Here is an 18,696-nt window from a genome sequence, read left to right on the forward strand (position 1 = left end):
CGGAGAAGGAAGGGAAGAGTGGAGACTGTGTTCTACCCTTCGAACTGGTTCCTATTATTAGCTCTGCAAGACGAGCATTTCTCAACACGCGGGAGGATTTGAGACGAGTCGGGAAGAGGTTAGAGGGGGTCTGGCACTAATTATCAGTGTCAGACCCCTTGCAGATCTCCCGCCGCCTCGTGTTGCTCAAGGCCTCATACTCAGTTTCTCACGGGCAAGAAACGTTCGTGCCTATTCGCGGGCTCACTTTTGTTCCCACGAAGTCATCAGACTTTCTCCAAGACTGATAAGGTGACTTCTTGTGAAACAGTTAAACGTTGCAGAGATAGACTAGGATAAAATACCTGGCAATAAACGCTTCCCGTCCTTGCATATCACCATGTGGCTCTCCATTCCTGTAGAAGTGTAAAGCCATTCCCTGGGGATCTCGTTTTAGCGCAGCATACAAAGATAACTCCACAACTCCATCATAGAATCTCACTTTAAAAACAAACAAAAAATAATTAATAAATATTTAAAGTTATCAAAATTGAACAGTGGCACTTCCAAGATGTGGCTTTTCGTCCACTGTTAAAAATCGAAATTGAGAGTGATTGTCTTTGTTAAGGGGTAAAAAGCGGAGAGACAATTGAAAAAGTCTCGCAGTTAGAACCAACAACAAACTCTAACCAGGTCTCAGTGGTGAGAGACGAGTGCTCACACTACTGTGCCACCCCTACCACCCTAAAAACAAATTGGCTGGCGGTAAATCAATTATTATCACTGAACGAGTTTGAAGATATTATATTACCTGATTCAAACAAAGAACAAATCAATTCCAGGTTGATCTGATGGGTCACTTGTCGATAACGCTAGCAAAAAAAAAACAAAAAACAGAAGAATGAAAAAAAAAAACTTTAAAACCTGCGTGATGGTTTCATTACCTGGATGTTTCAAAGATTGCCTGTTACATTCTATTTTGTTGCTTTAATTAACCCTTTGACTCCTAAGAGTGACTAGCATCTAATTTCTCCTTACAATATAACCCCTGAATCATAAAGTAAGGTTGTGAGGATAAGAAACCTGAGCACCTTATGACATGTATAGAGAAGAGTATGGAGAATTTGGATATTGATGTTGGGGTTTAAAGGTTAAGGTTACAGCAAAGGTGAGAGCTATATTGTATCTCTACGTGAACATGATCACAAAAAGCTTAGTTTTAACAATGTATGGAGAGCAGAAACAAGGAATTCTGCCATTTGTTTTGAACCATATGAAAAGAAATCTAGACAAGGTTAAACTTGAGACAAAGCATGTAAGTGCCATTCTCCTAGTAATTAAAGTAAAAGTCTAGTCTCAAGCTTCAATTCTTCTGCCAAATGCAGTAGCCATAAATAAAGGGCAAGCCACTACTTACACGGAGAGCATCTTTAAGAATACTTTCTTGTTCTGCTTTGTCTTTACTTTGTTTAGCCAGCATTAAAAGTTCACCAGCCTAAAAGGGAATTTAAAAAATCAACAAGTGCATTACTTTACAAACCGATCAGTCTAAATCTTTCATCAATAGGCAGAGATTTCATTAACCCTTTGATCTCTTAAGAGTAACTAGCACCTAATTTCTCATTACATTGTCATCCCTGAATCACACAACAAGGTCACATGACTAAAGAAAATGATGATCAACTAAAGATGATCATGATAATTAAACAAATTCTCCATGTAAGCACCTTAGGAAATTTAGGGAGAAAAGGTGGAGAAGATGGATATTGATATTAGGGTTTACAGGGTTAGGAAATGTGGTAGCAGAAGAATAGTGTAAAGTAAAAAGAGAATATGCTCCACCTTTGAATAAAAAGTAGCTCAAGGTATAGAAATTTATTTGGAGAATTTTGGGAAGTAGCAAGACAACTTTGCAATCTCCACTCTATAATGACCTCTCTACAAATATGTGGTTGCAAAATGTATTCTAAGACTCCTCAGTTAGGTTCAAAACCTTTGATATTTTCAGAGAAGCTTTACAGTCTGTTTTTATCCTGATAAAGTTGTACCTTTGAAGACACTGCATCATCATTGCTGAATAAATGTGGACAGACCTCCCTCAACTTCTCACTGATAATATCTGTAGAGGTACCGTCATCCAGATAACAGTTGATCAATGATGCAATGAGGGCACTGCAGATCTACAGGAAATACAGGTGACATTAGTTTTCTGCTGCATCAATTACAAAAAAGCACATTTCTTACCCATGTAGTAACCAAATGTGAACTTGCAGTCAAAATCATGAAGTTCTCTGAAAAGTTTGATGACAAAAACAAATCTCAAATCCATTTGCCAACTGTGCAGACACCCAACAAACAGAATTTTAGCCCCTGATAAGAGTTACATCCATGATCTGTTTAGATGCATTCAGCATCTATACACAGGGCAAAAGGGGGGGGAGGCACATAAGAAAGAGCATTGCATTGCATTGCATTGTCCAGGAAAATGATTATCATTAATACTTAAATAACTTCCTAATATGTTCCTACTGAGCAAAGCAAAGTCTACATAAATTTTACTCAATTTGTTTGAACAAACACAATTGCCATGGTTACCTCCTGCCCCTTAGTTGCCAGGTCTCTAAACTTGACATGCTTTAAACGATCCCTTATTGTCTGAAATTAAAACACAACAATGACTTAACAAACACCAGAGTTGCTCAAATAACTAAGCTTAGAAATTATTTCCTAGAATTATATCTCTCAGTTAGTACTTATGCTATGATTGGTCAATATATCAGGCCATACTTCGCTATACTGCCTGCTAAATTCAAAGGTTTGCTTAAATTGTAATGTTCCCCCTCCATTTAAACCCACTAATATAAGAAATTCACTGTTTAATCAGTTTAATAACAAAAATAATCAAAGACAAAATGTCTTACAGTATCAAGATGAAGTATGACATCTTCAATGTTGTGTTCATTAAGAACTTGCCACAGACTGAGAGTCTCCACTGACCGGTCTACAAGTGACTTGAAATTTATCACAAAGTTTTTCTCTGGATTGATTGTTTCATTTGAACCTGTGAAAAGTTGTAAACATAAGTTACATTTTAATTCCAGTTCTAGTAGTGAAACTAAAAACTAAAGTAATCAAATCAATCTGTCACAGCAAAGGAAAATATCACAAGGAGGCAACAAGAACACAGTAAGAAGCCTCAAGTGAGGAAAACCTCTGTGACCCAAACTGCAATAGTTGATCTATTGTTTGTTTAGATACTTATCAGTGGAGATGCAGAGTGACAAAATGATGTGGACAAATCACAGAGAGAATAGTAGAGCAAACCTAGAGAAATCCTAGTTAACTCTATATACTTAACCCTTTAACTCCCAAGATCTCATTAGTAATTCTCCTTACTATCTCCTATACAGTTCTTGTGATGTTAGTTTGGAGGATTTAGTATTGGATCATCTTATAATCCCCTAACCGATATTTTTCTTTATTCTCATCACTTGTCTGCTTGATATTGTTTTGATATTGTTAGGAGAAATTCTTTCTTGGTCACTTATGGGAGTTAAAGGGTTAACCCTTTAACTCCCAACATCTGATTATTAATTCTCCCCTCACACCGCTACACATTTTGGTGTTGGATAAGGATAAAACTTCTACCTGATAAGTTTGAGTATTCTCATCACCAGTTTGCTGGATAATATATGGATATGGAAGGGACAAGTTATATGTTAAATACTTCAAGGAGTAGAAGGGTTTACTGAAAATTGCTCTTAGAAAAAAACAAACATTGGTAAGATTTGGATTTTGTGTTTTAGTTTCATCCTGAATATACATTTTATTTTATGGTATGACTATTTGTGGAAAAGAGTACAAAACAAAGCTGATTAACTAACTACTAACCTGGATGAGTTTGTTGGAGAAATGGCTGCGTACCACTCATTGTTACTCCAGGAAAACTGAAAGATAAGAAAATAAACCTCTTAAAAACAAAAATTTCTTCAATACAAAGAACAATTCACTCTCAAGAGCACACATAACAAGAACTATGTGAATATAAAGGGTACGGACAAAAAGAAATATTCTCACCCCCCTTCCCTGTCTGGAAGCAAGAACCTGAAATTCTGCTCCATCCATGTTTGAAGCTGTCGTAGTTTTCCCAAAATCCATCCAAGTTGGTCAACATTAAGCACACTCCGTAAAACTGGAACATGCTGAAATATCAAACCAAAAGCCAAAAAAAAAAAAAAGCATTGAGGAAACTATCAACTTTAACTACCAGATCAAAGTATGGCAATACTGTGAAAAGTCAACCTGGAAACACTACAACCATTCTTAACCCTTTAACTCCAATGAGTGATGAAAACAGAACTTCTCCTTACAATATCAATACAATATCAACCAGATAAGTGATGAGAATAAAGGAAAATATATCAATTTGGGGATAATTAGTTGATCTAGTACTACATTCTCTGAACTAACTTTATAAGAATTGTGTGGTTGACAGCAAGGAGAATTACAAATTTGATCTTAGAGTTAAAGGGTTAAATGGGATGCTTATTCCCTGCATGCTATCATCATTAACCAATGGCATTAAATATAATTTTAACCTTACTTTTTTCTCATAAATTCCTTGACTTTTCAACAGAACCTGATTAGCTCTTATCAATTTGTTTGTATGGCAAGAATGGAGTTTAACTACTTCAATACTTGGTCTTGAGTAATTGCAGTTTTCTCACCAAAAAGACAAATACCAAAAAGAATGAAGTTAACAACTTTACATAAATTTACTAATAGTAAGAACTTAAGAAAAAAAATTCCATTTAGAATTTTTCTCACCTGTTGAGGCTCTGAAAGATGAGGAACCAAGAAATCTTCAAACACTAATCTTGCATCCCAAACCATTCTAAAGACAGTTGGAAGAACCAAAACTCAGGATTGTCATCAATAAAAAGGGAGGGTTAAAAACAAATTTCTCATAAGTATTGTGAAAAAGATACATCAAGACAACTATATAGTGACTATTTCATTTTTTTTTTTTTTTTGGGAGGGGGAGGGGGAAGAAGACTGCACAATAAAACTTGAAAAACATTTTAAGAAGATATTTTTCAAAGAATAACTGAGCAACAACTGACAAATACACAGGCAATTGTTTCAGATAAGTGATATCAAAATCAAGGAAGATGTTTGAGAAAGCAAACCCAACAAAAATTAAATATAAATAAAATACATACTCAAGGATTCGTGCAAAGTACATGCACAGTCCATCATATTTGCTGGATCTTATCACCTCAGCTCTGACCACTGCCTGCCCCACACCACCAGGGTGAGGTGTTGATGTCACAACCCCTGGACTGTTGAATCCTTGTCTGACTCCTGGGGAAGCTACATAGCTACCTCCCTGGGTGATGCTTGGCTCAGCAGGATTACCGGGTGTACCAGCTTGGGAGGGGTGGTGTGACACTGATTCTCCATATTTGAAGAAAGCTCTTGTGGCCCATTCAGCAATCTGATTGTAACAAAATATTTTTCTTTAATTTTTTTCTCTTTGTACAATAAATGCAAGATTTGCATTTAACAATTGTACAGGATAAAAGTAAATTATGGATTATTGTGAGTGGTAAAACATACAGGGTAATGTAAAAGGATGAAAAAAAGATTGAATAAAGGTAAAAATGACATAAGGCAGTCTGAAAATCCTCAAAGTAAATTGCAATGGCAACAGTTGCTGGTCTCTTTTAACAGATCTGCACATTACTTAATGCCCTTCACACAGTCATAAACCTAAAGCTGTCTGACATAAAATGCATATCAAACACAACATTAAAGTTGTGACAATTAGCAATTTAGGTTAATTACAATCAAGTATAATTTGGGAAACTGTGAAACAAGACTTACTTGTTGTTGGGAAGTCTGAGTTGAGCAAGCTATAACAAGACATGTTGCACAAGCCTGGTCTTCCTGTATAAATTACAAAATGATCTATCAGGGGGTGAGTCCATTTAACAGACCTTTTTTAAGAAAAAAGCATGGTAACATTTTCCTGATCCTTCCATTCACTATTTATTTGTGTAAACTAACCTTATAACATTTGAAAAAAGCATGTACAGAGTCAGAGTCAAAACCCTGACTCTGTATCAATAACTGTTGCAGCTGTTCCACTGGACGATACGTTGTAAACAGATAACTTCCCTGTTGAATCAAAGTAACATCAAATTTTAATCAGATAAGCAGAGTTGACTTTCAACTTTGGCCCATGTTTGTGTGGAGTTAACTTTGAACATCAACAACTTAAGACCTGAGTAACTTAATAAACTGGGTATTGCCAGTGTGAATTAACAGCGGAGTGTTTTTTAAAACCTCTCAGTGCATTAATTTTGCTCTGTTATTTCCCGATGAAGATGCATGACATGAAATGATTCCTTGCAGGGAAGATGCAATTAGTGACAATTAACCACAGAAATTTGAAAGACAGCCAGCAAGAGAAACAGAGAAGATTTTAATGGAAAATGTCAATGGACATAGAGATTGGCAGACCATGTTCTAACCTGAGAACTTAGAGCAACATATGATCTCCGAGGGGATGCATGCTGCCTGACGACAGCAGGTGGCTCCATCCACTGGTCTCTGACAATGGGACAATGACTAAGCATGTTATTTCCAAATTCAGGAACTTCACTTAAAGACCAAGTTCGTCCATCCATAGGCACTGTCACCTTGAAAAATATCACCAATTAAAGTAACTTAGTAATAAACCGTTAACCCTTTGCACCCTAACATCAGTAAGCATATTCTCCATACTGTTCTCTATACATTTCATTAGGTTCTGACAAGGAGAATTTGTTTAATAATCAGGAGCTTCTTCAGTTGATGATCATTTCTCTATTCTTATGACCGTAATTTTTGATTCAGGGATGACATTGTGAGAAAAATAAGATGCCAGTTACTCATAAGGACCTCAGGGTTAACTAATAGAAGCAGTAATGGCAATCAAAAAAATTTGAGTTCAGTATGGAATAAATGAGCACATGTAAATTCTAACCTGACATTCGATCATCTTAACTTACAACATTAAACTATAATCTATTAACTCATACTGAACAAGTCTGTCACAGGTGATTCTCCTCGTAAATAAAATTTAATATTTTTGATTAATTGACAAATTGTACCTGTGCCTGATAATAAAATAATTATGCCTAATACAGGCCACACATGATTTGTCAGGGTACTATAAGACTTATTATTTGATTGTCAGGGCTATATAAGATTTATTACCTGCATTTCCTTAAGTGGTGTCTGAAAGGGAAATGAATCAGGACTGATTCCCCAAAGAACATCCATATCTTCAGTTTGAGAAGCAGCCATGAGTGAGATTCCTGAGCAAAAGAAATTCAGAAAACAGAAGGTAACCACAAAGCAAGTAACAAAATTGAGAATCAGATGATAAATTTATGTAATTTTTAAGTTTCCAACACAATTAATGAGTCAAGTGTTAGCCTTTGCCAAAATAACTGTGATGGCAAACTTTACCCCTTTGCTTATTGAAAGATTGAAATAATTGGCAAATTTAGACAATTTTTGTCTACTGTATGAGCTACTCATCAGAGCAAAAGGGTAAAATTTCCATCATCAGCCTTTTGAAATTTGGTTTTTGGAGACGTAATAATTATTTACAAAAACAACAGAAACATCAGCTTTGGAAAACTGCTTTAACCTCTCAACCCCTTGGAGTGATTGGCATCTACTTTCTCTTAACATTATATCAGTTCAAGAATAAAGGACATGATCACAAACAATAGAAATTCTTGATTTTGAAACAGTTCTCCCGGTCAGCATCTTAGGAGATGAATAGAGAACAGCATGGAGAAATGTGCATATTGATGATGGTGAGGAACGGGTTAATGGTTAAATTCTCTTTATCATCCTTAATAATTCTAAGTAAGATATGAACATAAATTATCTAGCAAACTGTTCATGTCTAAATTTGTGATATCCAAACAAAAAAACCATTCAGAATGCAAAGTGTCAGAGCTCTGAATATTACTTGTTACAAGTTACAAAGTAGTAATTGTACCTTGTCGGTAAAAAGCTGCATGTACTTTTGAAGGCTTCTGTGAAGTTGCAGATGGTGCAAAACCTGGTGGAAGTCTTATGTGAACAAGTTGCAGTTTGGTTGGTCTTTCCAGTGGTGTTCTGATATTTGTTGTGGAAAAGTAAAGTCGCACACCTAATAAACAGGAACATACACTGAAACAATACCCTTATCAACCATGCAAATAATTTGATTGACTAGGTAAGGAAAGTCCTGAAAAGGACAGTTGTAAGTGAAGGTAACTGACATCTCAACAACCTGGGTGGAAGTCATCAGTTCAGTCAAGATGATAATGATGACAAGTTCTGCTCGGGGGTTGTAAAACATCAGTTACCAACACTGAGAATGGTCCTTTTCAGCACTACTCTCACTTGAACAATCACAAAAAAGAATTTTAGGTTACCCTTGAGTCAAAAACATTTACTGAATAAAATTCTTGGGAAACTAAACCATGAAAATGCAATTGCTGTTAAAAGGATATGAAATCAGTAAATCAAGGGGTGCATGTCAAAAGAGGCCAAAGTGACATCTGGTGAACTGCTAGGCTCTCCTTTCAAACTGTCTTGTATTCTCTTGTGAAACACAGGGCAGTTGATGATGCATCAAAAGTCACTCTAAGCTTCATTCCAAACAACCCCAATGCACTCCTTTCACCAATCTCAATTTCAAATCACCAATTTCTACTTGCTAGTGTATGGATAATATAAGAAAAATTACTTTTTTGTCACTCCTGAATGAAAGGGTTAACATGAATATAATGCTTACCAGCATGAGTGATTGCAACCAAATGAACACCTTTTGATTCATGCTTTGCTATAGGTGCAATGTGCACAATTGGTTTAAAAAGATTGCGATCATTGGTTCTGAAAACAGACAAGATGTAATCAATGAAAACAAACCTGTCATTACTATGCTATCTACCTCTTTAATAACCTCAACTCAACCATGGATCTTCTCATAGGTTTTGACATTTTTTTTTAATGTGATACATGTTAAAGACAGAAACAAAAAAAAAGGAGTATATATTTGGGACAGTTTCGTGATAAGGTATCAATTTTAAGCAACTAGTCTGACTTATTTCAACAAGAATATCTGGTAAAACTTGCAACATCTAGATATAGCACTCTTAGGGAATGTTATTTGTAATAAATCTTCCTTTAATTATTATTCATTTTAATTTTTCCTGCAATAACCCTACAAAGTTGCTAAAACTAAACTGTTCTACCTTGCAGCAGACTCTGCTTTGTGTGTGATTTTGTCCTGAGTTAATGATGCAACATAGTCCATACTTTGGCCATCAGCACCAAGATCAAACACCTGTCAGAAATGAGTTGATTTGGTTATTGCAAGTGTAGCAACTAGATACTACAGTTTTTGCAATGGAATGCTCTCTCATGATATGTCACAATTATGCAAACGAGAGCCTTTTAAGGGTTGCAGAGAGACAAAACAACCAGCAGAGAGACAGACAGATAGAAAGCTAGACAGATAGAGAGACACACAGATAGACAGACACAGAGAAAAACAGACAGACACAGCAAACAACCAATCAAGTACAAGGAGAGGTAGACAAACAGATCGAGAGGAAGACTTACAAAATCAATATGATTGACTAAATAAATGTATAAAAACATACCTGAATAGTTCCTTTTTCTGACCGTGCATAAAGTGCGTTTCTTGTATTGTCAACTGCTAATTGTACAATGGCATCTGAAACAGACCAATTATAGGTAACTTGTTGTGTGCAAACTGTGTACAAAGTTACCGATACTTTATTATCCTCACCTTCACCACTGAAAGTAGAACTTAAAAATGATGGAACAAGGAAAGATAAGGTTCCTGAAGAATGATTTATTTTCCGGCAATTTCTCCATGGCAACCAACCAGCAGCAGCCTGTAAGGAGTAAAGAAACAATTTACACCTATGACTCATCCTTTCAAAATAAAATATGGGATTTACAATCTATTCAATAAAGGAAAAGTATCCTAAAACTTGTCTAAAAATTTACTTTAAGAGAGTGATGAGAAAAATCAATCCATTGTAGTGCTTGATACTTTAAAGCTTTTCTGTTCACCCTTTTTTTCTCAAAAGAGATCAACAGTTTCTCTGTGCGATTCTAATGTTTCCTTGCAATCAGGTAATGAGAAAAGACAAGCTAATCTGCTAAAGGTTGCCGTTTGATATCAGACCACATTCTCCTGTCTAAGTTAAGAGGAAATTAATAGCAGTTAGAAGGGAGAATAGCTAATTGAATCTTGTGTAACTTGATAACTAACCTGATAAGCTACTTCATAAACACAGCCATCTTTTCCACCCATAAATATTCTTCCTGACTGAGTTCCAGTGATACAAGTCATATAAATATTATCAGAAGGGATAGAAAACACTGGATTGGGATGAAGATGCATCTCTGAAAACTCATCATGGCTAAAGCTTCCTGAAAAAGGTTGAAAATACAGTGCATTTGAAGTAGTTCGTGCAATCTTAGGGAACAAATACCTGTTCTGCTTCCTGAGAAGGTCACAAAATTATGTGAAACAAAGTCAGGTATAAACTCACAATTAAGGGCTCAACCAGGTGATATCAATTTAACAGATAGACATCATGTTACCTGGCACCTGTTTTGCAATAGATAACAGAAGAGATCACAAAGTGCCAAGAACAAAAGAGAGGTGTACAAAGCATAGTCCACTGTATCACAGATTTTCTGACTGCATTTTGATGTCTTCTGTGATCTATTACTGTACAGACACAGGGTAACATGAAATTTATCTGTTTCATACAATACACAAGCAAAATTGGGTACATGGTGATCTCATTTAAGCATCTGTCCTCCGATAGATCATAAATAAGAACCAATCAAAATGGGTGTATAATTGAGCTTATTTTACAACTCTTGTTATGAAATCGACATACCTAACTTCTTTGATGTAAATGTTACAGCTAGAAGAACAATATCAACAGGAGTTGTAAGGCACAAGATGTATCTCACTTCATCTTTAAAGATCTCTACAAAACATTTGAAAAATAATTATGCAATGGGATGTGTAACATTTCAAGAAGAGAGAAAAAACAGTTGGCTGGCTGGTTGTCAGTGATAGGGAAGCTATGGGAGTCTTAGGGGTCAATGGCTTTTAAATCATTGACCTCTAAGAGTGACTCACAACTAATTTCTCTTTACAATATCACCCCTGGATCAAACACTATGGTTACAAGACTAAAAGAAATGATCACCAACTAAAGGCACTCTTAATTGTTAAATTAATTATTCTTGTCAGCACATTGGAAAATGTAGGGAGAACAATTTGGAGAAAATGCATACCGAGGTTAGGGTGTAGAGGGTTAACATACCCTCTGCAAAATAAATGCATTGTTTTTGTTGCTTCAATGATTAAACAAACCTGGCTTAGCTTTCACTAATCCTGCACACAAAATAGTTTCATCCAATCCATCAAAATAAGCAGAATCACTCCTATAATGAAACAGAAGAACATAATCATATTTACATATGATAAATTTTTTTGTAATGAAGTTTCATTTAATAACAAAAAATGCCTCCTAAGTCATTTGGTAAAATGGTTCATTGCTTAATGCCAAAGTGTGCACCAGAACATCAAAATCACACAAAATTTAAGCTAATTTTTTTGGTTCACTTTGTTTTAGATGTACCAGTGAGTGATCAGCTATATAGCAATGCAAATTTTGAGCAAAGTAAAAAACACACATAAATCATATATCTGTTGTAGTCCAAATTTTTTCCTTTGATTCTCCAATTTTTTTAACTATGGTAGTTTAATTTTGGCTGTGTTTTGTCTACCATTAAGGTAACTGATTTGAAGCATAGGAAAGTTGATACTATCCTAGTAAGAAAAATGTTTAAAATTAAAAAAATTCAACACATTTCAAAATTCACTTACCCATCTTCATAATTCCAAACATAAATATTACTATCAATGGTGAGCCATGCTCTTCTTATCTCAGGAAAGAGACCCATCATACAATTACACTGCATGTCTATGTAGTTTAAGTCAAGGATTTTGGAGTGAAGCATCTTGTATTTTAACAAATTAATAAATACTTCTTAAGAATATCTGTGATAAGCAGTCACTAAGAGGTCAGCATGCTACACTTTTGATGAAAAGGTCTTTGTTCAAGCCTAAGCCAGATCATTGTATTGTGTTCTTGGACAAGACACTGGTCTCCAATAGTGGCCCTCTCCACACAGGAGTATACATGAATACCAGAAAACTGTCAAGTTAGCTGTGGTAGAAAGACATCTAGGCCAGATGGAGTGGGAATACTCATAAATGGTGACTTTTAGCACAACAAAAACATTATTGTCACATTCTTTACAATTTTGGCTAGTTGTACATATAAATTCTTGATTCAATATGTTTACCATTGAATGATCTATAAGCTTGACTTACACAACTAGACAATTTTTTCAACTTGAATGACTAGACTCACTCCATTATTTCTCTTTTAAACATCCAAATAAGACAACAACAGACACCAACAAATAAATAGTGAGAGGATACAATTAAACTGTTCCATCAGCTCTGCTGGGAGGGGAACTCTTTTAAGCAGACTGACCAGCTCCAAACCAGCCAGGCCAACAGATGGTGATGATAATGATGGATAATCAAAGTCATTTATTCCACTGAAGGTTGTCTGAACTACCAAGACAGTAAAAATAATTTTTAAATATTCAGTAATTGTTTTTTGCCTTTCAACTCCTGGAAATGACTAACATGTGTTTTCTTCTTACAATCAATATACATTACCCAGCAAAGAGTGATGAGAATATACAAGAGAAAGTATTAACTGAAGGATAATGTCTCAAGGAACCACCAAATTCTCTCATACTTATCTAGACCAAAATATAAAGAGGTCGCTAAGGAGAATTTCAATTGATACCTTGGGAGTTGAAGAGTATAGCAATTATTTAAAACCTGGTCATAACAGCACAGTAGGTAAGTTCCTGAAACAGAACTGAATGCAGGTTCTACTTCCCAAGGGGTACTTCCTAGTTACAGGCTTATAGGCATGTGCAGCTGGATAGGTGGCAAAAATTGCATTGGTTCAAAAGCAACTAAGATTGGGTCCAAAAGTAGTCACAGCATAGACTACAATGAGGTAGGGGGTTCTGAAAGGCTAGCAACACCTAACCACCAAATATTGGGTAAAGTTTCCGCACAGCCCCATACTATTGTAAAACAAATCTGTTTTCCCAACGGAAATGTATTTTTTTTATCATTGTTTTCTCTGTTTAAGAACTGAATGCATAATGTAGCATGGGGCTGTGCGGAAATTTTACCAAATATTGACCCAAGTTTTTCCTCCACTCCCCTCTCTTGGGTTCTACTGCAGTGGTTGACTACCAGTGTTTCCACAATCACATTCATAATCCCATGAGCTCAGTAAGTTAGCTTTCTTTCAGTTGCTTTAGTTGAATATGTATATGCATTATAGGGACAGTCATTCTTCTGCAGCAAAGCATTTCATTGGTGATCATAAGCTTAATTAAGTTAGATCAAAATACAAATTAAATGTTCCAATTAATTTTGACACAATCAAAGTTCTGTATGAGCTTTGACCCGACTTCAGTCTGGCTAGGTTTCATATTACAGGAACAAACTCAGAAAACTGACCGGAAGAACCCACTTAAGGAAAAACTTACTTTGCTGGGAAGCGTTGATCAGCTCCGACAGCTCAGGAAACTGTCGATCTGCAGCTAGTTGCCGATCAACTTCTTTGGCGGCGTTTTCCAGCGCTTCCGGAGTTACCATAGAACCAAGAGAGCTAGTTCCCACAGCTATAGACATACTCGAGGCAGGATTGTTACTCAGGTTTAAACTTAACTCCAAATATCTGTCATTTCAAGGAATTACACATGGCAGCACATTTTTCGAAGTAAGCGCTCCACGATACTACGCACACTCAGAAGTACTTCCACGAAAGCCTGGGCACTAATACCGAGTCTCTCACGAATTTCCTCCGCAAAAAACAATAAGGCAAATGAAGATTCAATTTATGGTAATATATTCAACAATCTTATTTCTTCCTTTACTGTAAGTTTATAATGCAAAATTTCGTATCTTAACCATTGCGAACGTGTTCCTGTATGCTATGTTCATGACCTTGTACGTGTTATTTTAACAGAAGCGGAAAAAGGCCGAGAACACTCGATTGTATTCCGATCACGGAACACTCAAAAATGACGTCACGTTACGACAGCATGACATTTGTTGTTTTGAGAATAATTTTTCACTAGACAAAGTAGCTGGCCGGTAGTGAGTTAAGTAAGTGCCACAGTTTAGTCAGTCATCTGCCTCAAATTTGTAGAGCTTCAGTTTATCCCATTATGGGAAACTGTCTAAAAAGCTCCGGGCAAGACGATATATCTCTTTTACACGATGAAGAAAGCGCAGACTCCCCAACAACAGGCGAACCACCACCGCCATATCAGGTCGAGAAACGTTTTCACATATTGCCGCGGTTGATTACTTTGGCGAGTATTCCTCGTCACTCATGGCGTTTTTTTCATTTTAGGAGGAAGCGCCAATCTTTATACAAAGTCAACATGCTCCTCATCTCCTATCTGAAGAACAGCAGATTCGTTTGGCTCAGCGTTTAGGCTTGATTCAACATCTTCCAGTCGGAAAATACGATGGATCGAAAGGAAAAAAGAGAGAGTATGTTAAATCACTTTTGTTTTCAAATAATTCGCACGAAGAAAGGATACATCCTTGGGTTTGTAAATACTAAATAAAAAGGATGTAGATTATTGGAAAAAATATTATTCAAGTAAGTAATTAGCTATGAAATGCGATGAATATTTTATTCAGAACGCTCGCTCTGATTGTTTATCGAGCCACAACATGCTAGGAATATTTTCCTTGAACAAGCGTCGCTACATTGGAATGTTTCTTTGCTAACGCGATGTTGGAGCACTTTAAACACCAGCAACAGAATTCTGCTTTGTTTATACTTCCACTTTATTTCATGAATACATTTGATAGAGGAAGCGGTCTGATGATTTCGTTGAACGGAACATGTTTCTTCAATCTTGTGAAGACAAGCCAATATATTGTTTATTTCATAGCCTACGCGAGAATTTTAATTAATGCCAACTACTACACTTTCAGTTTCGTTTCCATCTCGGACTTTTTTTTTCCAAAAAGGACCACGATAAATACACGCGATCTTCCTGAAAGAACTTTGCGCTATTGTTCACTCTGCTCATATCACTTCCGGTAACGAGAGGGTCTTCATTTCCTTATCTTCTTAAAACTGGCAACTTTTGGTCACTTTCTTACAGAGAGACATATCGCATTCCCTGGAAATGTCTGCACTTGTAAATGTATTTCGTGGATCAAGAATTTTCATTGATTCATCTTTTGTTGACTATTTATTCTCGCTGTGAATTAATGATGTTGTCCTAACTACTTGGAATGCATTGAAACCACAGCCGAATTATATTTGAATGTTGAGTGTTTTCTAAGTGCTGGCCTGTTCTTGTGTTTGTTCACCACACGATTCTGATCATTTGCATAACATGTAGAAAGTTTCGAATTCATGTTAGGTATAAAAATTTCAAGCAATGCGTTTTTTCTCTTACTTATTTCGATGTTCATATGATTGTTTGGGCAGCCACAATACACGATTGAACGTTTAAAGTTCGATGCAATGGAAGTACAAGTGGCACAGATTAATTACTTTTTACCAGAGAACAATGATTTTTTCCTTTACTGGCACTTGCACAATTCCAGATCAAGTCAAGTGTTTCATGTCTTGTGTTTTCCACATGACAGTATGCATTGTATATCACGTTCTTACACGTAAACGGGATTTGTCGATGATCAATATAGTTTATAAAAGATATTTCATTTATCTTTTAACTATTCACATGTAGATGGAAAAGCACATCGAAATGAGCCCTTAGCGACCTCTTTATTCCAAGTTTTTAATTGATTATATATAATTATAAACCATAAATAGGAACATTGCCTTGTATGTCGTTGATTGCTAGTGTTACCAATCTGTGGGAAACTATCTTAGTGGGGTACAAGAAATTGTCATTACACGGTAAAACTGAACCATGGGACACTAATTTTTGCAAGTAATTCTAACCTCATATTTTCCCAATCGTTGGGATGAGAATACAAGCAAAGACAATAATTAAATGCATGAGTTTGAAAGATTAGTAATGCTGCACTTTATTCTTACACTGTACAATTTGAAATCCACAGTGTTGTTTATTTCAAACACTTAAGCATGAAAAGGCAAATTTATGCTATCTGTGATGAAGGCAATTATGCTAAAAGTGTGACTTTATTTTCTTCAAACAGGTGTGTTATTTGCATGACAGACTTTGCTATGGGGGATCCAATACGGTTTCTTCCTTGTATGCACATATATCACAAAGACTGTATAGAGGATTGGCTGGTGAGATCATTCACCTGTCCTTCATGTATGGAACCTGTAGAAGCAGCTTTATTGTCAACATACTATGAAGCATCAACAGAATAACAACAATGTAATTATGTCTTTGAAGAGACAAATGATAGACATTTTTTCTAATGCCTCTTTTTACAAAAACATTGGACTGATGGAACAAATGGAACCATGTTCCTGTAAATCAATCTGGTGTTTTCCAGAGGATTCAAGAAAGTAATTCCTTTTCAGATAGTAGCTTACTAAGGTGCTATTTAGTATTATTTTGAAGGTTTAAAAGGTAACACTATTTCATGTTCAAAGAGACATGGCCCCATACAATATTTCTGCTGTTTCTTTTTGTTTGTATGTTTTTAATTTGGAGTTATTAGAATTTCCTTCCCATACTTGCTGTTATAAAAAATTCATGTTCTTTTTTCTTTACACATGGGAACAATGTCTTCATCTAATAGTAGCTGTACATTTTTCATTTAGGTAATTTTCTTTGTCTTTCGACACTCCAAAAACTGTACAGATGAGATCTTTTCATTCTCTTTCAAATCTTATGCTATTTTTGACCTGAAAGAACTCAGCCAAATTATGCATCAATGTAGAAGAATAAGTTGATCCTTTGTAAGTTTTAACCTTCTGTCATTACCAGATTATGTTTCAGTCAAGATGCAGTTAGGAAGCTGGATTGAGAGTGTAGTCAAAGTGAGGTCTTTTGCCTGTCATCTTTAATTTTGAGTGTGTGAATCCAGCTTATTTTGTTGTTAGCACAATTGGATTAGTGGGTATTAATGATAATAATAATAATATTCATTGAGAGAACCCAGCTTGCCAAGGTGGTTTCCTTCAGGGTCCTCAAACATGTTAACTTGTACTCTGGGAAACTTCTCTTTTACAACTGCATGCTTAGAGCTATGGTGTCACAAGCAGAAGTTACCACAGATCTTTCATAGTACTATCCACGTGTAAGTTTTCTATATTAAGTAAAACTTGAAGCTTCACTATCACCTACTTGGTCAGGAATGCATAGTACAGACAAAATCACGCCTCTCAGTCAGTATTTTACTATGACCACTTTGTTGTGAAGACCTGTCTTTTCTTCCCTAATCAAATGGAAAGCCCTGTAATTTTCATATCAGAAGTCTTAATTTTTTCCAGACACATTCTTCAAAACTGCAGTGGGCATCTAATGCACAGGTGTTGGTATAACTTCTGATGCCCTACTTAATTCCATAACCCTATTTCTAAGAGTAGTCATTGTCAATTTTCCCTTCCTGATTTTTAACAAGAAAAATTGACTGCTTTCCTTTTCCTGTAAAGTTTATAATTGACCAAAGCTTGCATGTGGAAAATTTGCAATGCTTAAACAACAATCTTTTCTTTCAAAGATGCCACTGTTATTTTATACATAAAAATAAATGTTGTTCATGTTTTTATTATTTTTATTGTTACTATTACTATTATTATTTAATGGCAACTGCACTAAACTTGTGGTTACCATAATTTCAAGGTTGAGTCTTTTGAACAGTCTAAATAGCTTAAAATTAATTGTCTAATTTTTATTATAGATATAGATAACAAACCATGTACATGATTCCTCTTTTGAGTAAAGCTGTTTTGTATATAGCCAACTTCTATGAATAAGTTAATATTTTAAAATGTAAAATACTTATTGAAACTTGTAAATAAATTTGACAATTTAGAGGTGGAGGTTGTTCCAAAGTTTTAGGCCCTTGTAAGATCCCCCCCCCCCCCCCACCCTTTTCAACGTACATGCTCCCTTTCAAGGACTCTTTAGTGTTAAATGAGGGGGTGCACAGGTTTAAGCCTTATGAAGGTACTTTTAAGAAGAAAGATCCACTTCTCCCTGCAGTTTTACAAGGGCACACTTGGCAACTAAGAAGGTGCCACAGTCTATCTGCAGTCTCTTAAACTTTTAACCTCATCTGTGACCAAGACAGAAAATTACCTTGTAATATCAGTACTATATCAAGCAGACAAGAGAGAGAGAGAGAGAGAGAGAGAGAGAGAGAGAGAGAGAGAGAGAACTGAAATTAGTCAATTAGGGGATTAGTAGTTTATCCAATACCAAATCCCCCAATCTAATATCAAGAATTGTGTTCAAATAAACAAGGAGAATTACTTATGAGATCTCAGAATGAAAGGGTTGACCATCATGCACACTTTCACC

General features: G+C 35.7%; 2 protein-coding genes across 4 annotated transcripts in view; one reads left to right on the forward strand and one right to left on the reverse strand.

Moving 5' to 3' along the window:
* The window catches only part of LOC131783358 (nuclear pore complex protein Nup155), a 45,634-nt gene extending 31,630 nt beyond the window's left edge, over positions 1–14,004 (reverse strand). Inside the window, exons 1-25 of one of the 3 annotated variants that reach the window (XM_066159653.1) lie at positions 13,741–14,004; positions 12,599–12,736; positions 11,978–12,074; positions 11,462–11,532; positions 10,977–11,069; positions 10,337–10,497; positions 9,845–9,953; positions 9,696–9,769; positions 9,285–9,376; positions 8,825–8,922; positions 8,042–8,194; positions 7,243–7,343; positions 6,516–6,683; positions 6,049–6,159; positions 5,866–5,928; positions 5,202–5,476; positions 4,807–4,873; positions 4,057–4,181; positions 3,871–3,926; positions 2,901–3,040; positions 2,575–2,634; positions 2,028–2,159; positions 1,397–1,474; positions 791–851; positions 345–480 (exon numbers count right to left, since the gene is read on the reverse strand). In XM_066159653.1, coding sequence (XP_066015750.1) covers positions 345–480; positions 791–851; positions 1,397–1,474; positions 2,028–2,159; positions 2,575–2,634; positions 2,901–3,040; positions 3,871–3,926; positions 4,057–4,181; positions 4,807–4,873; positions 5,202–5,476; positions 5,866–5,928; positions 6,049–6,159; positions 6,516–6,683; positions 7,243–7,343; positions 8,042–8,194; positions 8,825–8,922; positions 9,285–9,376; positions 9,696–9,769; positions 9,845–9,953; positions 10,337–10,497; positions 10,977–11,069; positions 11,462–11,532; positions 11,978–12,074; positions 12,599–12,736; positions 13,741–13,885 — 2,804 coding nt within the window. In that variant the 5' untranslated portion in view covers positions 13,886–14,004. The remainder of the gene's footprint in view (positions 1–344; positions 481–790; positions 852–1,396; positions 1,475–2,027; positions 2,160–2,574; positions 2,635–2,900; positions 3,041–3,870; positions 3,927–4,056; positions 4,182–4,806; positions 4,874–5,201; positions 5,477–5,865; positions 5,929–6,048; positions 6,160–6,515; positions 6,684–7,242; positions 7,344–8,041; positions 8,195–8,824; positions 8,923–9,284; positions 9,377–9,695; positions 9,770–9,844; positions 9,954–10,336; positions 10,498–10,976; positions 11,070–11,461; positions 11,533–11,977; positions 12,075–12,598; positions 12,737–13,740) is intronic. The other 2 variants (XM_059100089.2, XM_059100090.2) reach the window with 2 other exon arrangements.
* A 303-nt stretch (positions 14,005–14,307) lies between these two features.
* LOC131783359 (RING finger protein 11) lies at positions 14,308–18,207 on the forward strand. Its single transcript, XM_059100091.2, has 3 exons — positions 14,308–14,529; positions 14,613–14,755; positions 16,412–18,207. Exons 1-3 carry the CDS (start codon positions 14,425–14,427, stop codon positions 16,590–16,592), a joined length of 429 nt encoding a protein of 142 aa, XP_058956074.1. The 5' UTR covers positions 14,308–14,424; the 3' UTR covers positions 16,593–18,207.
* Positions 18,208–18,696: the final 489 nt, after the last annotated feature.

The sequence above is a fragment of the Pocillopora verrucosa genome, chromosome 12 (genome assembly GCF_036669915.1).
Source record: "Pocillopora verrucosa isolate sample1 chromosome 12, ASM3666991v2, whole genome shotgun sequence".
Classification (NCBI taxonomy): Eukaryota; Metazoa; Cnidaria; class Anthozoa; order Scleractinia; family Pocilloporidae; genus Pocillopora; species Pocillopora verrucosa.

What these genes read in the sequence shown, in the direction of transcription:
- LOC131783359 (XM_059100091.2), top strand. Translation starts at nt 14,425, where the DNA reads ATGGGAAACTGTCTAAAAAGCTCCGGGCAAGACGATATATCTCTTTTA. An exon ending in AACCACCACCGCCATATCAG is followed by an intron (nt 14,530 to 14,612) that starts GTCGAGAAACGT and finishes TTTTCATTTTAG; the next exon opens with GAGGAAGCGCCAATCTTTAT. An exon ending in TCGAAAGGAAAAAAGAGAGA is followed by an intron (nt 14,756 to 16,411) that starts GTATGTTAAATC and finishes TTCTTCAAACAG; the next exon opens with GTGTGTTATTTGCATGACAG.